At 41.1% G+C, this 17,030-nt stretch overlaps 2 protein-coding genes across 2 annotated transcripts in view; both read right to left on the minus strand.

Moving 5' to 3' along the window:
* Positions 1 to 934, minus strand: part of LOC117414907 (protein jagged-1-like) — a 71,861-nt gene extending 70,927 nt beyond the window's left edge. Inside the window, exon 1 of the mRNA XM_034024758.3 lies at positions 541 to 934. Coding sequence (XP_033880649.2) covers positions 541 to 723 — 183 coding nt within the window. The 5' untranslated portion in view covers positions 724 to 934. The remainder of the gene's footprint in view (positions 1 to 540) is intronic.
* An 8,026-nt stretch (positions 935 to 8,960) lies between these two features.
* Positions 8,961 to 15,601, minus strand: LOC117415188 (U1 small nuclear ribonucleoprotein A-like). Its single transcript, XM_034025214.2, has 7 exons — positions 15,508 to 15,601; positions 14,618 to 14,711; positions 13,045 to 13,217; positions 12,124 to 12,300; positions 11,179 to 11,349; positions 10,764 to 10,852; positions 8,961 to 9,838 (listed from the first exon to the last, which is right to left on the minus strand). The coding sequence occupies exons 2-7, from the start codon at positions 14,688 to 14,690 to the stop codon at positions 9,679 to 9,681; spliced, it is 843 nt and encodes a 280-aa protein (XP_033881105.1). The 5' UTR covers positions 14,691 to 14,711; positions 15,508 to 15,601; the 3' UTR covers positions 8,961 to 9,678.
* Between the last annotated feature and the right edge of the window lie 1,429 nt (positions 15,602 to 17,030).

Below are 17,030 nucleotides of genomic sequence, written 5' to 3' on the forward strand. Positions count from 1 at the left end.
CTGGACAGTTTACATTTCAACACAAAATTAAATTATGACACACACACACACACGTCATTCTGAGGTCCCGTTTCTTGTCCGGGACACACACACACACATACCCGTCATTTTGAGGTCCAGTTTCTTGTCCGGGACACACACACACACACACACACACACACACACACACACACACACACACCCGTCATTTTGAGGTCGCGTTTCTTGTCCGGGGCACACACACACACCCGTCATTTTGAGGTCCCGTTTCTTGTCCGGGGCGTGTCAAGCTAAGGGGTTACATGTGCAAAATAACAAAAATAACAGGTGTTTGTCTTATCTCCTGCAGCCTAATAATATAGGGCCTTTAAATATATATATATATATATATATATATTATATATATATATATATATATATATATATTAAACGTTGTGCACATTCAGCAGGGAAAAGTTGCTACAGCCCTAGCGCACCGCACAGACTGAAGCACCTAAGAGGAAAGTTAAGCGGGGTTACAGTCTGAAAATAGCGCTTATTAATTAAGACCGCTTCACTCACCTGAGCGTGCAGAGTCACAAGGACGGCACACACTGCTGTCAGGTGCCGCAACTCCCTTTCACACATCGCTCCTCGGCTGTTCTTTTGTGTCTTTGAAGTCCACCCCCCCCGACCCCGACCCCGGGTGCCCTTCAGACGTCGGTTATCAGCGATTGCTTTTTGCGTTGTTAGTTTGTCATTCATAAATACCGTCCTAGTTATAATTCCAGCGTTCTCTTCCCCCGGGTCCAGTCAAGCTTCTGTACTCGCTTCGTCCCTCCGGTGTTAACATTGGAAGCAGCCACTAAGAACCTTTGCGCGTTCCTGCCTGTTGGACCAGCGCTCTCATCCTAATTCTCTCTCTCTCGTGTGCGCCCTGGCAGACTATGCTAAAGACATTAGCTTTCTCACAAGAGGGAGGGAGGGTGTTTCACGCCGGCGAATCCGTTATGGGAAAGGCAGGAAGGAGAGGGCGGCGCTTCTTCCTTATGCTCTTTCTAGACTAGTCTGTGTGTGTAATGATGAAGTCATTACAAGTTTTCAGATTTTTTTTTTTTTTCATTGAATTTGTTTTATAAAGTAGTCGTTTCTAGTGGACATGTTACGAGCAAATGCATCTCAATAACAGGCACATGGTGCACGGCACCCAGGCAAAAGAATACAGCGCCATTCCAATATAAAACAGCGACAAATCATTGCAAGGCAAAACGGCACAAATGTGCAGCGCCTCTGTCATGCGGTTATTTTTTCAGAGCGCACAATGCAGGGGTCGTGGAATGAAGGGCTTACCCCAAACCTGTGGTTCAATGCTGTTCCAATACAGAATCCTCTTGTGTTCAGTATAGACGAATGGCTCTTTACAGTGTTCATGGAAGCCCTGTGGGTTCTATACAGAGGCTCAAAAACTTTCACAGTTTCAGCCCTTGGCTTGCGATAAACCCGATCTCTATCTTTAGAATACTGCTTGCTTTAACTTGTAAATTACCCTGCTATTTCAAACTATTTCAAAAAACTAAACTGTGCATACAAATTGAAGGCGTGAATTCCCTTATAAGACCATGTTGAAGATGTCTAAACGATCTGGGTTTAGCTGCAACTACCTTCGAGTACTATATAAACAAACAGGACTGTCAACGAGGTTCATTTCTGATAAAGTGCATGGCTAAACTAATAGCTGAACAGTAACATCCTAAATAAGCGAGATACTCGTGAATGTTAAGTATATAGGCATTGAATGAACAGCAGCCTAGAACACGCTTTAGAACTTCTTGAAAAGCAAGACAGATGGCTGCTCTGCGATCTTTCATTCACTTCCTTTGACACTGCTGTTTTAAAGGATGCAATACAGTACCTCGTTCAGCAGAGTTTGTTCATTAGCATAGCGGGACTGGACGGGTGCATGCCGAGACTGTTAATTGATCGCCATAAACCGGAGACTATGTGACCGTGTGTCCTGGGAACTCCGTCCAAATGAACAATATACTCGTGTGTAGAGCGCCATCTGCGGGCGAGTCTATTGGTGCAGGCGTTCTAGTCCAGTGAGCACCAGTACATTCGAGGCGACCACTGCCGTCAGACATGGAGTTTCTTACTTTAACCGTTTGTGATGTGTGTCCAGTCAACCTATTTTGAGCAGGTTTTGCTGCTTTAGTTTTTATACGCGGCCGACTACTACTATATTTAAAAAAATGCTGATGTTTTTGTATTAGTATAGGCGCTACAGTATATTGTTTTTAATAAAAGCCAGCAGTTTCCAAATGTTTTAAAAAACAAAGTAATGTTTTCTTTCAGTTTACCTCGTTTTGGTGTCGTGGTATCAGAGATAGGGATACATTTTGTATATGCCTATGCCGTCGGAACGATAATTTCTTTTTCAACGCTTATCAATCGTCTTTCTTGCTCGGGTTCGCCAGGTTCCATTGTGTTGGCCTCGGTCCCCATTGCGTTATTGTTTTCATAATGTAAATATGAGGGAACGGACCCACGCAACCCGACCAGATAAAGCTCTCTTTGATTTTGTCAATCAAAGAGAGCAGTGTGAAACCCCAGCCAACAACAGGAGAATGGATACATAAACACACAATCATATCGCCCTCAAAAAAGCACACAGATCACCCACCACCAAGGTCGCAACTTTCTCAAGAAAACGCAGTGCCTACTCAAAAAATAAAGTCCCAAACTACAAAATCTATGTCTTTATAGAATAATTTATTTACAGTAATAAGGTACTGACTGAATATATTTGAGTTAAGAAAACTATTAACCATTTTCTTAATCCATAATTTTACTGGAAATAGTTTATTTTCCCGTGATTATTTTTCAGTTAATCCAAGATTTCCAGACACGACAGAATACACACGCTTCTTGTGCTACACGGAATAGGCCCCACCAGAACCTTAAGCCCCTATCACACTGGCACTCCTACCCAGGTCCGGACCTGGGTTCTGGCTACCCGGGTCACAATCACGCGGAGTGTGAAATCACGTACCTGGGTCGTACCCGGGTTGACCGAGGTCCCAGCGACCCACCTCAGGATGTGGGTTGACACGCTTTGACCCGGGTTGAGCGAAAATGCATGACGGTCATTCATGAGCCGATGCAATAACAAACAGCCAGGCCTGCGTGAAGGTTTCACTTCCGCAAGGAACATTTCTGCTTACCCATATTTTTGTTGATTGAGACACAGCATGAGCCAGATTGCAGCAGGGGTGAAGAAACATTTGCTCTAATCAACATTTGTGCCGACGGTTCAATCCAGAGAAGCTTGGATGGAAGCGTCAGTAACAAGCTGCTTCCAGGGCATTGATACGCGCGTTGTGTCCTTGCGTCTGTTACTCAGATCAACCCTGCTTTATCAAAAGCAGTGTGAAATCACATACCCGACCCGCATGACACCGGGTCCTGACCCGGGTAGGTTCTGACCCGGGTAGAGCATGCCAGTGTGAAAAGGGTTTTACATTGCAATTACCCAATATCTCCTCAGAGCTGGGTGGGTTCTTTGTCATAGTCTATGGCAAGCTGTTGTAACATTCAATATTCAATTTTTTATATCAACAAATCTATTTTTGATATAAAAAATAACACTGAGAATTGTTGCTATCAAAATTTCTATTTTTGATATCAACAAAACATTACTGATATCAGCAATAGAACAGCTGATATCTCTCTTTCTCTTACCTGCGGACCTGAAAGGGGAAGCCTCTCTCCATTTCTCTTACCCACACTGATTTAGAGTCATTACCATAAAACCAAAGTGACGTTTTATATGCACGGCAGTATTTGTAAGGTGAAGGATTGCACCATTTTCTCAGGATTGAATAGCTTTGCATTCAGGAAAAACAAATGAGAAATGTCAGCTGCAAATGCCTGTGTAACAGGAAAAAAAAAAAACAACAACTTTACAAATGCACCAACTTAATAGGCTATGTATTATGATAAGGCGTGTGTTTAAAGCTGCGTTGGGAAAAATTATATAACTGCAAATCTTCAAAGATGATGCAACTTTTAACAGAAGTATTCATACACCAACAAATGAACTGGTCATACCTGCAACAAAGATGTTTCTTGCTAGTATAATACATTGTTCTTTCTATTTATTATCGCTTTCAGTCAATAAGACCGGGTTGGACTATTTTGCAAAATATGGATGAAATGTAGAGTGAATATACTGCATAAATAAATAACTGTGCTGTCCTTTATATATTGAAACATCAACTTGTTCACGTGCCAATACTGAAGACAAATAAAACATGAAGGTCAGTCCATACATCCCCTGCCACAGCCGTAAATATAAAATATACAAACACGTGAATCTGTGTTTCCACTGCCACAAAAACACACAAACACGTGAATCTGTGTTTCCACTGCCACAAAAGCACACAAACACGTGAATCTGTGTTTCCACTGCCACACGCATGTGAATCTGTGTTTCCACTGCCACAAACCCTTTCTGGGAATGAGAATGATATGGACCCTTTTGGACCATCAGTACACAAGTTCCAATCAAATCGTGTGAAAGTCACCAAAAGGCTTCTACATTGACAGTGTTTTCAAAGTCAGAGTACAGCAATTGCAGGCATGTTTCACGCTGTTTGGGGCTCATCAGTGCAGTGTAACTGTACTGCGACTAGCGAAAAGCTCATGAGAGTAAATAAATACAAGCAGCTTTAGTAAGAGGTGAGAGAAAGCAGTAGCTAAAGAATGATGGTCTCAGCTGGTCTCGGTGAGAACAGTTAGTAAAGTATATATCTCCTAGTGCTACAAGCGTTTTCAATGGAAAATCATAGCCAAAGACTTCATGACAAAATCCTGCTCATCACTAGAAACATGAGCACGTGTGAAACTGTTCGGGTAAGTGCAGATGGACAACCACATATGTAGGGGAATCCATGTGATGAATAATCAGTAATCGCTGCAGTAAATTAGGGGTTAATACCAAGAAGAAAAGGTTATTCCCAGTTTGCACAAGGTCAGTCATTTGCTGTCTTGCTGCAAATGTCAAGCACGTTTAATTCAAACCGAAATGCCACGATATGGAATTATCAAAGGGTTATTATATTGAGAGTTTTAGGGATTGAATTACAGTATTCTGTTCAGTCTGAAAGCAGACTTCAAAAGGAACAATTGCATTTGCTATGGCAAGGTAGATCGATCAACTGTGGCAGCAGACAAAACACACACACACATACATACATATATATATATTATAACAAAGCTGCACTCACAATTAACAATACCACACATTTGCACGTGTGTTTGGCAGGGAGGATTTTAACCCCCTCCCTGCCCGATTACAATATATACAGTTACAAGAAAAAAAAGTTACAAGAAATAGGCATCTACTATCATTTATTTAAGCATTTTTGCAAAAGTATTCATACCATTTGATTATATGATAGTATTGTCTACAAGGTGCTAGAAATTGCAGAAGATGAACCTAATTCTAGAAAAGTCTAGAAAATGCTGGATTGTAGGTGAACTGTCTTGGAGAGTATAAAAAGGTTAGGCGTAGGATGATTGCTGTCATTACCAATAAGTCAATATGGGAAAAAGTAAAGAGCTATCTGAAGACCATGGGCAGAACATTATTTATTGTCATAAAGCTGGAGAAGGATACGATAAGATTTCCAAGCATTTGAGTATCCCAATTTCAGCTATTGGTTCTATTATCAAGAAGTATAAGACTCATGGTACTGTCACAACGCTCCCTCGGTCTGGAAGAAAGAAGGTTTTTTCACAAAGAACAAGCAGAAGAATTGTGAGGAAGGTTACATCCGTGATTGACTGCCAATGATATTCAAAGTGAATTGGCTGCAAGTGGGAGGTGGTTTCCATTACAACCATAGGTCAAGTATTGCATGGTCGCAGGCCAAGGAAAAAGCCACTTTGGAAAACGTCACAAAGACAATCGCTTAAAGTTTGCAAAATGCCATTTGAATGATGGATGTGAGTTGAGGTCAAAGGTTTTGTGGAGTGGTGAAACAAAAACCAAGCTATTTGGTCACGCCGATAGTCGTTACGTCTGGAGAACATTTGGTGAGGCTTACAAAGAAAAGAACACCATACCTACTGTCAAGCATGGAGGTGGTAATATCCTTCTATGGGTCTGTTTTTCCTCTAATGCACAGGAAATGTAGTTCCAATACATGGTAAAATGGATGCCAAAGCATACCAAAAGATATTGGCCAATCATCTGAAACCCTCCGCTACAAAACTTGGTTTAAAGCGCAACTGGACGTTCCAACACAACAACGATCCAAAGCACACATCAAAATCTACTTCAGAATGGTTAAAGAAGAATAAAATCAAGGTTCCGGAATGGCCTAGTCAAAATCCACGATCTAAATCTGATTTAGAATCTTTGGTATGAGTTGAAGGCGGCTGTGCACAAGAGAAGTCCTCGGAATTTGAATGAACTGGAACAATTTTGTGTTGAAGAATCATGCCAAAAGCTCATTAACAAATATCCTAATCGTTTAAAAGAGGTTATTATTGATAAAGGTGCCTCAACTAGCTATTAATTTTCAATTTCCTTGTCAGGGTATGAATACTTTTGAATTAGCATTTTTGGAGTTTTGCAAAAAAAAATGTGCAAAACTCATCCACAAAAGCAAAACTTTTGCTACAAAAGATTTTTCCTATAATTCTTTGTTTGAGAAATTTCTAGAAATTATACATTTATATTGGGGTATGTAAACTTTTGACTATACACACACACAACTTTACAAGCTGTCCAACCCTTGACCGATGACCAGGAAGTTCTTAAAGAGCCAGCCATACAAAATAGTTTCCTAAAAACAGACTGTCCCAAGCAGCGCTCCAGATAAGGTGTTGGGTCTGGCAGGAACGTACCCTCTAATTTTAACACAGAGAGTAACATGGATTTCCTGGGGGTAAAATGCAGCATTACCTTGAAGTCATGAGTAACCTCGATAAATACTGTACAATCTTTAATGGTGATGGGAGAGGCTTTAAAAAAAGAGCCTTCCATTTTTACTGCAAATTTATCAGCTCAGCAAATTAATTACTTTAACATTAAATTCTTAAACTCAATGAACATGTTCAAACTTAAATATGAAGCCATACCGATAAATAAAATAAGGAAATGCATTAATAAGTTATAAAACAGTGACACATTAGGCACCTTTTTTTAGCAGTTGCTTCTGACGATGGTTCCAGTTGGATTTGTAGCTGGACTGTGGTGTTTACGCTTCAACCTGTGTAGCCTCAAATCTTTCTTATTCTTACTATGATTGGCTGCAAAAACAACAGGGCTAGCCAGAGATTGGGTAATATTTGTTGGGTTGTTTTTTCTTGTGCAGTTTCCTAGTAACTGAAGACTTTTGGGAGATGTAGTTGTTAGTGGAGGTTTGCATTCTGGGAGATGGAGTTGTTAGTGGAGGTTTGCATTCTGGGAGATGGAGTTGTTAGTGAAGGTTTTAGGTGAGGCAGGAGGGGAGCTGATCCCAAGGTTTGACAGACCCCGATTTAGCTACCTTATCTTACTTTCTTTCACCTTTGAAAGACACGTTATTGCAAATATATGTTTTAATTTAAAAAAAAAAAAAAAAAAAAAACATGAAATCTGGTACTTTAGGTAAAAAGAAGTTTTAATTTCCTCTGCCTCTCTCACAGGAAATATGTTATACCTGCACCTACTGGATCATTTCACCCCAGCAGTGTCTTCTGGGTCAAAGCTTGTTACTGGCTGAAAGCATCTCAGTCAATAGGGGAAACAGTCGATTAGTTATTGACAGGAGAAATGCCAACGAAAGGGTGACCAGGAAGTGCAACAGTCTAAAGCATGGTTTGCAAACAGATTTCTTTAACCCCGTGCATTGCAGAGAACACTTGTTAGAAGGGGCGTCTTGCCCACTCATGGGAGTTTGGGGGTTGCACTTGTGGGCCTTTTGGTTATCTTAGGTTTCTCACTCCTGCTCAGGAAATGTGAACATACAAGCGTGACATGTCTGCATATAGCAGACAGACAGGCTTATAAACCAGAAGCTGATACACAAACTCAAAATGTTGAATTTACTGGATCAAAATAATTGATTTTGCAGTGTACTGTAAAACAACAATTTATGGTGTCTTAATTCAATACAGAGGTGGGTGTACATGAATTGTACTTTGCCTTTTGTTATGATCCAATACTACCCTCTGCTGGTCAATGCAACAAAATGGTGGGCCAACCATGACAGGGAAAAACAGATGACCACTTTGTTCAAGTCAAGACAACAGTTATATACACCAATGACTTCAGATGCAGCGATGAAAGGGCTGCCCAGGGCAGAATATAAAAATACACATTTCATTTGCATTGAGATAAACCAAAAAACTGCGGAACCCATTCCTCGCCTCGGCACATCATACAGTTTTATGTAACACAGAGCATTTAGGAATACAATTCTTAAACTTTGCCCCCTGTAGCAAATAGAATCCGGAACATTGCCTGAGATAAAATAAAACGGGAGGACACCAATTCTATGTTGACGCCCTGGAACCAAGATGACAGACCAACACACTGCAATCATTAGAAAACAAACAAAGAGATGGAAATGATAGCGTTTTGTGCAGTTACTCAAGGTACATTTAAGTCATGAAATTATCTTTAACCCTTTGCTAACCTTCCACAGTTGTTCTTTTTCACACAGAGGGTCCTCAAATCACAGGTGTTGTTGAAAGGTTAAATATTTGAAGTGTCTATCAGTAACACTCAAAAGTGATGAACTCAAATACTACTGAACCTTCAGAAATACTAAAACTTTTCAGATTGACAAATGCAGTCCGAAAAGCCTATGAGGCCAAATTTGGCAGAAAAAAAAACAAACAAAAAAAAACACACAACATAATAGTTAACCACATAGAGTGTGACCCTTTTTAAAATGACCCTAAAATTCAGTTTAAAATAAATAAAAAGGTATTTAGACAGGAATCAGATGTAAAAAAAAAAAAATTAAAAACTTTATTGCCAAGCTGTAAAAACAGCTGGATACACAGAAAGCTCCAGGTACAGTGTCTGTCTGGCAGACTCTGGGTGCAATGCTTTATAAAATAACTGTACAGAGTATAGTCTATCAGCCAGGCACACTTCATCATCCCACTCACACAAGCAGCCCAGCACAGGACTTCCACTCGAGACTTTATTGGAGAGTGACAACCACAGCTTTAAGAGCAGTCTTACATCATTAGCAACAGGCCAGTGTCCCTCCTGGTTTTTGTTCCAACTGTTCCCTAAAATTACTTAATTGGAACAACTGATAATAATTTGTCCAATTAAGCAATTTAGGACACAGTCGGAACAGAAACCAGGAGACACCGGCCCTCCAGGACCAGGAGGGGACACCCTGGTTTTAGAACATGGAGGGGAACCAAATAGCAATAGACCTGTTCTTTCCTGTGCTGTAGGTCAATCAAGTTAAGCAGCAGGAGAAAGCAGTAAATAGGTATTAAATCCTCGGTTATCACAGTTAAGCAAGACCTGATCTTAACTGTGGACTGGAAAAATGCTGGCCTCAAGTTAAAGAAATCCATATAGAAAAATAATAAAATGGACCTCTTGTACCCTCTCTGCCTGCACTCACCTTAAAACAACAAGGTACAACAATATAAAACTGCACTAGAACGTAGAAGGAGGCTGTGTTCCGGGGCGAGCCCTGCTTATTTCTTGGCAAAGGAGATCTTCATGGCGTTGCTCTGTGTGATCTTGAAGCCCTGCAGTGCATCTCGCGCTGCCCCTGCCTGCACCTCATTCTCAAACTCCACAAAGGCGATGTCGTGACGGCCGGGCACCAGGCGCACCTCCTTGAACCCAGGGAACCTGGAGGAAGAGGAGACACGCGGATCAATAGGAGACACACTTCCCTCGACCAACACAGGATCAGCTCGTTTTAAGGCTGTAAAAAGCTCAAATGAAACTTCCAACTTGAAATGCTTTGTACTGATGGGTCACAGCCTTCATGGTGCTGGGACAAACTGGGGATTTCAAAATGTCACATCTGGAAAAGTGTGTAACTTCTACCAGATTAGCAATGACATATTCATTGCTTCATTCATATACTGGTATATAAATTAGTAAGTTATTTTGGCAACCAAACACATTTGAAGCAGGTTTGCTCGAATATTCAAATCTTTGTCCCAGCAGTAGGTTTCAGCATCTAATATAACTGAGTATTGTATGTGAATGTACACAAATGTTGAAACACACAACAAAAAAAGGACTAGAAATGCTAAAATCATGGGACAGTTGGTAAATGACTAGTCACACAAAAGGTTTAAATGTTTATTCTACTAAATGCTTGACTTACCCAATACATTTAGCAAAAGTTTAATTTATTAACACATGAAACAGCACAAATACATACTGAGCATCAACCTGAGCACATGGGTGTAATGCATTTCAAAAGATGGGTCCCCATCTCCATTAAATTGATGGAAACAAGACTATGGATCTCTACTTTTGCACTCCGTGAAGTCTAAATAGGATCAAAATGACACAGCACAGTTTACAGAGATAGGGAAGTATTTCATCCATTACATCAAAATGCTAAATTAGAATTCCAAGATAAAACAAAGAAACTGTACATGGCACTAACCAAAACATGAGTATCTACAATCAAATACAAAAACACAAATAGTGCTGAGGACCTGGGGTAGTAGTTTCCACCATCGCTGCAGAGATGTCTTAGAAGAAGAATTTACAGAAATAAGAAACGTGAGCCGATATGAACGGGCAGGATACTTACTGGTTAAAGAGCATCGACAGCATGAGCTCGTTGGTCTCCTCTGGCAGGTTGGTTAAGAACAGGATGTGATTGGGTGGATTCTCAGGTACCTGGGACAGACAGGTGAATGAAGGCAGGTTTGCAAACCCATTTAAAACTCCCCTTTACAAAGACACTTAAATCAGGGATGGAAATTAAGACTCCGATTGTAAAGTTTGATCCATTCCTGGTTTTAATAAGAGTTTAATAAAGGCACCTGAGCTTGTTACATATCCACTATATATAAAATCAATAACATATTAAATTAAAGGGTGAAACTGCTATGCAACAGGAGTCTTATTTCCATCTCTAGTAGGTATGGTTTCGTTTGCTGAAGACAGCACACGTTATTTGCATAATACTTAAGACAGTTTGACAGTCATCTCATGCTACTCACCTGCTGTGGATGAGGCATCTGTCCAGGCATCATCTGCCCAGGAGCCATGCCATGAGGGGGCATCTGCCCAGGTCCCATCCCAGGAGGAGGCATCATGCCAGGGGGAGGCATGTAGGGAGGCTGCCCTGGCATCGGCATCATGCGGGGAGCCTGGTTCATGGGCGGCATGCCCTGCAAGAACAAACACGACAGGCATGAGAGAGGCAACAGGCAGACACACAACCAATACTGCTTATGAGGACAACTCTGCAGAGGGGACACTGTGTAATCGATATGCTGCACAACACCATCAAGATTCTGAATAGAATCAATTCCCTACAACACCACCAAGCAGTTAAAGACTTGCCCTTTAAAAAGAACAGTTATGGCTAAAGACCATTTCAATAATCGAACACATCATGTCATACACAGAAGCCCGTTATATCACCAGGACGTCAGGAATAGTGTATAGTTTATAGCCAAGACACCAGTCATTTAAAAATCTGCTTTAGGAGTAAACAATTGGAGTGTTGTCCTGGAAACGTGATAACCCACGATTTCATTGACTTTAGCTAACCTTTCCTTGCTCAGCAACACATTAAAATTCTGAATTGAAATGTTTGTGGATTAGTTTCCAGGACACCTCCCGATTGCAAAGACCTGGTTTGATGAATGCATGTTGCACAGTCTTTCGGGAAATGAGAAATATTTCATTCCAAACATTTACTTTCTGTATTCTAGGGCTATGTCAAGTTTTTTTTTTTTTTTTTTTTTTTTTTACTTTCTGAAGTCTGGCAATCACTGAGTGCAAGAATCTGGGACGCATTACAGGTTGCAAACATCTCTACAGACAGAGCTCACAATGTAAACTTCAGGTGATTTGGCAGCTGTGGAGTATTTTAGGGCAGCACCAGTATGAAGGGAAAGGCATTAGAAGCATGGTGCAGTAAAGTAAATGGCTCTCACCGGTACTTGCGCTGGCACAGCGCTGGCCACAGGTACCACACCTCCAGGCACAGCCTTCTTCCCTCCCACCACCTCCTGACCCTTCACCTTCCTCTTCTCCCTCTTCTTGTCCCGCTCCACGAAGGTACCCTTCACCTTCGCGATGATGTCAGAGTCCATCTTGGAATACTGGATGCGCTGCCGGGAAATCACAAACAAATCGTTCCAGTGTTTAGCAGAGTCAAGTCTGCCTCATCCGTTTCAATCTGTGCTACAGTTGTTTGAAACAGAGTACATCCAGCTAAAAAAAATAAATAAAATCCAGTCGAATCTAGTCACTATGTAAAATCTCACGTTTCTTGCACGACAGATGCATTTTATTTATTATAAAATTGCATTTTTATTCAAACCCATTTACTAACATTTTCCTAATCACTTCTTGGATATTTACTTGCTGTGCTTTAAGTTCCTTTTCACAGCTGCCCTCAATTCCTTGCTTGTCAGAGTTCAAATTCAAAGCTAAAATTACAGAACCGTTTGAGGAAAATCTAACCCTTTAAAAAAAGGACCATACTGAAGTGGGCTTCTAGGATGGTGATCGTGTAAATACATCAATATTTTTCAACAAAAAATTTAGGAAGTACTGCAAGGTCCCTCGGGTCATAGAATAAGGCATTTTTATACATGCATCTAAGCAGAATACATAAATAAAATAAATAAATGACACCACTTCTAAGATGCTACTGTAAAGAATAGATTTTTAGTGAATTTCTAGCAAGTCAAAAAACACCTGGTCCTGGGGGAGCATCCCACTGCAACGCTTGGGCTCAATCGTTCTACGGGTTTGCAAGTATGGCTCACAGCTACAGCATTTTGATTGGGGCTGGTGCAGGTTTAGTCTCATTTCCCCAATGACGGAGACCCCAGTCCTTCAGTACCTACCATGGGCTTGTCGTAGAACGGGAAGCCCTGCATGGAGCGCAGGGCGTTGGAGGCACTGTTCACCTCCTTGAAGATAACAAAGGCCTGGCCCCTCATCTTCAGAGAGCGAGACACCAGGATGTCCAGGATCTGCCCGAACTGAGAGAAGATCGCGTACAGGGACTTCTTCAACTCTGCAAGCAAGGAGGAGAAATAGGTTTTGTTTTCACACTACAGGTAATGGAAATGACTGAAGAAAAGGTAAATTTGTTAACCTAACACTGCAAGACAAGACTTGCATTTAACATGCACAGATAAGAGTAATGCATTCTACACAAGACTAAACCCTAAGCATGGGAAGCAGGAACCCCCTTCAACCCACCGACTCACTCTCATTCCATTTACCTGCAGGTCACGCTTCACCTCACCTGTAAAAGCAACACCCGGCAGCTTTCTCACCTTTGGTCTTTACAAACGCAGTCCTGCATGGGGGGGTGGGGGTCCCTGCCATGTAGTGTTAGTTCAAAAATTGACTTGCTCTGCACCCAGTCCCACTTTATTTACTTTCATATATATTCACCATACAATTCACTGTTAGGCCATGTCAACGTAAATTGTTATTTTTTTACTGTAAAAAAGTGCTCTTCACTAATTCAGCATTTCACATTTGTTAGGTTTAAGTTAGATAGCAGTAAGAGGCAGCACTGTACAGGTACTTCATAGCTACTCAAGATGTGTTAATAAAGTGGTCAGACTCCTGCTCCAGCTGATCTAAGCCGATTAGTCTAACACACTGAAGGCAACTTCTATGTTCTAGGAATTTAATTTGTTCTGGGAACCCTGCAATTGAGTACACCATTTAAAGTGATCCAGAACCTGGAGTCTGACGTTAAATAAATTGTCCCCCCCTTACAGTAAACCTACAGGTGTGACCCATTATGCTGTGGCGAAGTGTGATCACGTAAATGCAGAGCACAGTTACTAAGGGCCTGACTGCTCAAACTCATTTTAATAATATACCAAAGCAAGGGGAGTTCTGGGTGCAGGGAATGAGATTTGCCTAGATGGTACAAACAACGATTTCAACAAGTTAAGATTCAGTATCCAACCCAGTGTCCTGGATGTGAGGACACACTGCTCCCCTATAACACCCACCCACCCAAAGGGTGCTGATGTGAGGACACACTGCTCCCCTAGAACACCCACCCACCCACCCAAAGGGTGCTGATGTGAGGACACACTGCTCCCCTATAACACCCACCCACCCAAAGGGTGCTGATGTGAGGACACACTGCTCCCCTAGAACACCCACCCACCCAAAGGGTGCTGATGTGGAGGCACACTGCTCCCCTATAACACCCACCCAAAGGGTGCTGATGTGAGGACACACTGCTCCCCTATAACACCCACCCACCCAAAGGGTGCTGATGTGGAGGCACACTGCTCCCATATAACACCCACCCAATGGGTGCTGATGTGAGGACACACTGCTCCCCTATAACACACACCCACCAAAGGGGGCTGATGTGAGGACACACTGCTCCCCTATAACACCCACCCACCCAAAGAGTGCTGATGTGAAGCCCAGACTCACCATCCTTCTTGATCTTCTCGTTCAGGTTGTTGATGTAGATGGTGTGGTTGGGCCGAACATCTTGCATCGCCATGACTCCCAAATGCACCTCTTTCTGTAACCCAAGAAATACATGATTTACCAGGGGGTTAATTTAAAATTCAAAAAGTGTCCTACACATTTCAAACTTTAGGAAAATAAACGACCACTTTCTATAAAACTACCAAAATAAGCATTTCTGTACAAGACTGCAGGTGTCCAGCATTCAATTGTATGTGGAAAATACTAAACATTCTGAATATTAAATACATTGTACACTTACTACTTTGTAAGCACCAAGACTAACACACACTAATTTATACACACACACACACCTCTAAATAAAACTCAAGCTTAGAAATACGAAAGGGCATCTCAGTAAATGAAATGACTTATTCTGTTTTTGATCTACAAGCACCCAACCGACCAAAACAATGAAATACAGCATGCACAAAACCACAGTAAACACCTAGAGGCCCTCTGCCAGCATAATACAGCGTGCGCGGGTTGTGCGTTTGATAAAAACTACAGCACAAGAAAGTAAATAAGCCGGCAGAATCAAAAATCGTGTCAAGACATATACTACATTAACACGGACTGTGTGTGAGAGGTTTTATATATTTTTTTCTTTTAAGTTGCTACTATTTCTGGTACACATTTACCGGAACAACGTGTTAAAATGAAGCCGGATTTAAAATAAGAAAATGAAACACACTCAATACCTCCACAGAAACTCGTGAATGAATGAATATATGAAGAAACCAAAATAATGCAATACTGTTTCAAAACCTTTATTTTCTACGCAATATACTTCCGTATTTAATACCCCCGTGAAATTGAAAGGGTGGTTTATTTTTAAAAGAGATACTTACAGATTAATACACTGGAAACCCAACACCACACAAACACTGCGGCCTAAACTACAACAACAGCACTAACTCCAACAAAGCACCCATTTAAACATGCATAAATGCAGCTTTATAATTGGGTAATCCACTGTCAATCTGCTTAAAACCCCGCCTCAATAACACTTACCTTCAATTATTGGTAGCAATTCCTATCAATCAAATACACCCAGATTTAGCCCACTATGATTGGGTGGTATGATAAAATCCCGCCTCTTTTCTGGAATACCTGTTTGCGATTGGAGGTTTTGTAAGATTTTTGTTGGGACGCTACAGTGAAAAGACTCCGATGAGGACTTTCAGTTTACGCCTCGGTTGCATTTTTTTTAAGTGTTTTCTTTCGTCAAAGTACTGTCCAAAAATCTGCCTCAAATGACCACATTATAATCATGTCTGCGGTTTTTTTCAGTTTGCAATTTAACTGATTAAAAAAGATACAATAAAAAGTCGAACCCACTCTTGTTTGTTTTAACTGTGATGCACCGCAGTTTAGATTGTTGTTGTGACAAAAGTATTTAATATTATATTTATGTCGTGTGTGTATTTTATTTGTAAATAGAATGACATGTTGGAATTATCGACGATGAGTCTTAGACTCAATCTGTTAATATTAAGGGCTGAGACTTTTACATAATTGGCCTGCTGAATTGCATAAAGTCCTTTTATGGGATGAGAGAGCAGGCGGAGCACACACGCTAAGATTGTTAAAAGTAAACTATGAAAAAAAAAGTAATGTAATCCAGAAACAAAGTGTTCTTGATTTAGCCCGTCATTTCCTGACCTTCACACATAGGCTATGTGGTATGAGTATATAGACGTTTGTATTGAAAGTAGGAAAGTTGTAAGGGGCGTACGTTTACATGTACACTTCCTGCAAGTGTTATCATATTCGTGTTGTTTAATAAACTGTGATCCTATAATATTGTACTGCAGAACACCCATACAGAAGTAGGACCTGCAATAGTATAGATTTCATATACATACTGAGGCTGTGTGGTACAGTGGTTAAAGAAACAGGCTTATAACCAGGAGGTCCCCGGTTCAAATCCCACCTCAGCCACTAACTCATTGTGTGACCCTGAGCAAATTACTTAACCTCCTTGTGCTCCGTCTTTCGGGTGAGACGTAGTTGTAAGTGACTCTGCAGCTGATGCATAGTTCACACATCCGAGTCTCTGTAAGTCGCCTTGGATAAAGGCGTCTGCTAAATAATAATAATAATTATTATTATATTAAACGTTACTGTGTTCGCGTCTTCACTGCAGTTTCTTTCGTCATATCACACAGCACATGACTATTTTGAAGTGCATAAGCGGCAGGACAAAATAACAAACACATGCCATATGCATGAAGACGACGGACGCCATTACCGTCATATGGCACGCTGACATTGTGAACTATTTTTGTAGTTGTACCGTCAGCCACATCCAATCAAATAAGCGCATTTCAAGTTCCCGGGGGTGTGTCTGAAGGTACTGCCCCATGATCGG

This window comes from Acipenser ruthenus, chromosome 7 (genome assembly GCF_902713425.1).
Source record: "Acipenser ruthenus chromosome 7, fAciRut3.2 maternal haplotype, whole genome shotgun sequence".
Lineage (NCBI taxonomy): Eukaryota > Metazoa > Chordata > Actinopteri > Acipenseriformes > Acipenseridae > Acipenser > Acipenser ruthenus.

What these genes read in the sequence shown, in the direction of transcription:
- LOC117415188 (XM_034025214.2), bottom strand. Translation starts at nt 14,690, where the DNA reads ATGGCGATGCAAGATGTTCGGCCCAACCACACCATCTACATCAACAAC. An exon ending in CGAGAAGATCAAGAAGGATG is followed by an intron (nt 13,218 to 14,617) that starts GTGAGTCTGGGC and finishes CCTTGCTTGCAG; the next exon opens with AGTTGAAGAAGTCCCTGTAC. An exon ending in CTGTGCCAGCGCAAGTACCG is followed by an intron (nt 11,350 to 12,123) that starts GTGAGAGCCATT and finishes TTGTTCTTGCAG; the next exon opens with GGCATGCCGCCCATGAACCA.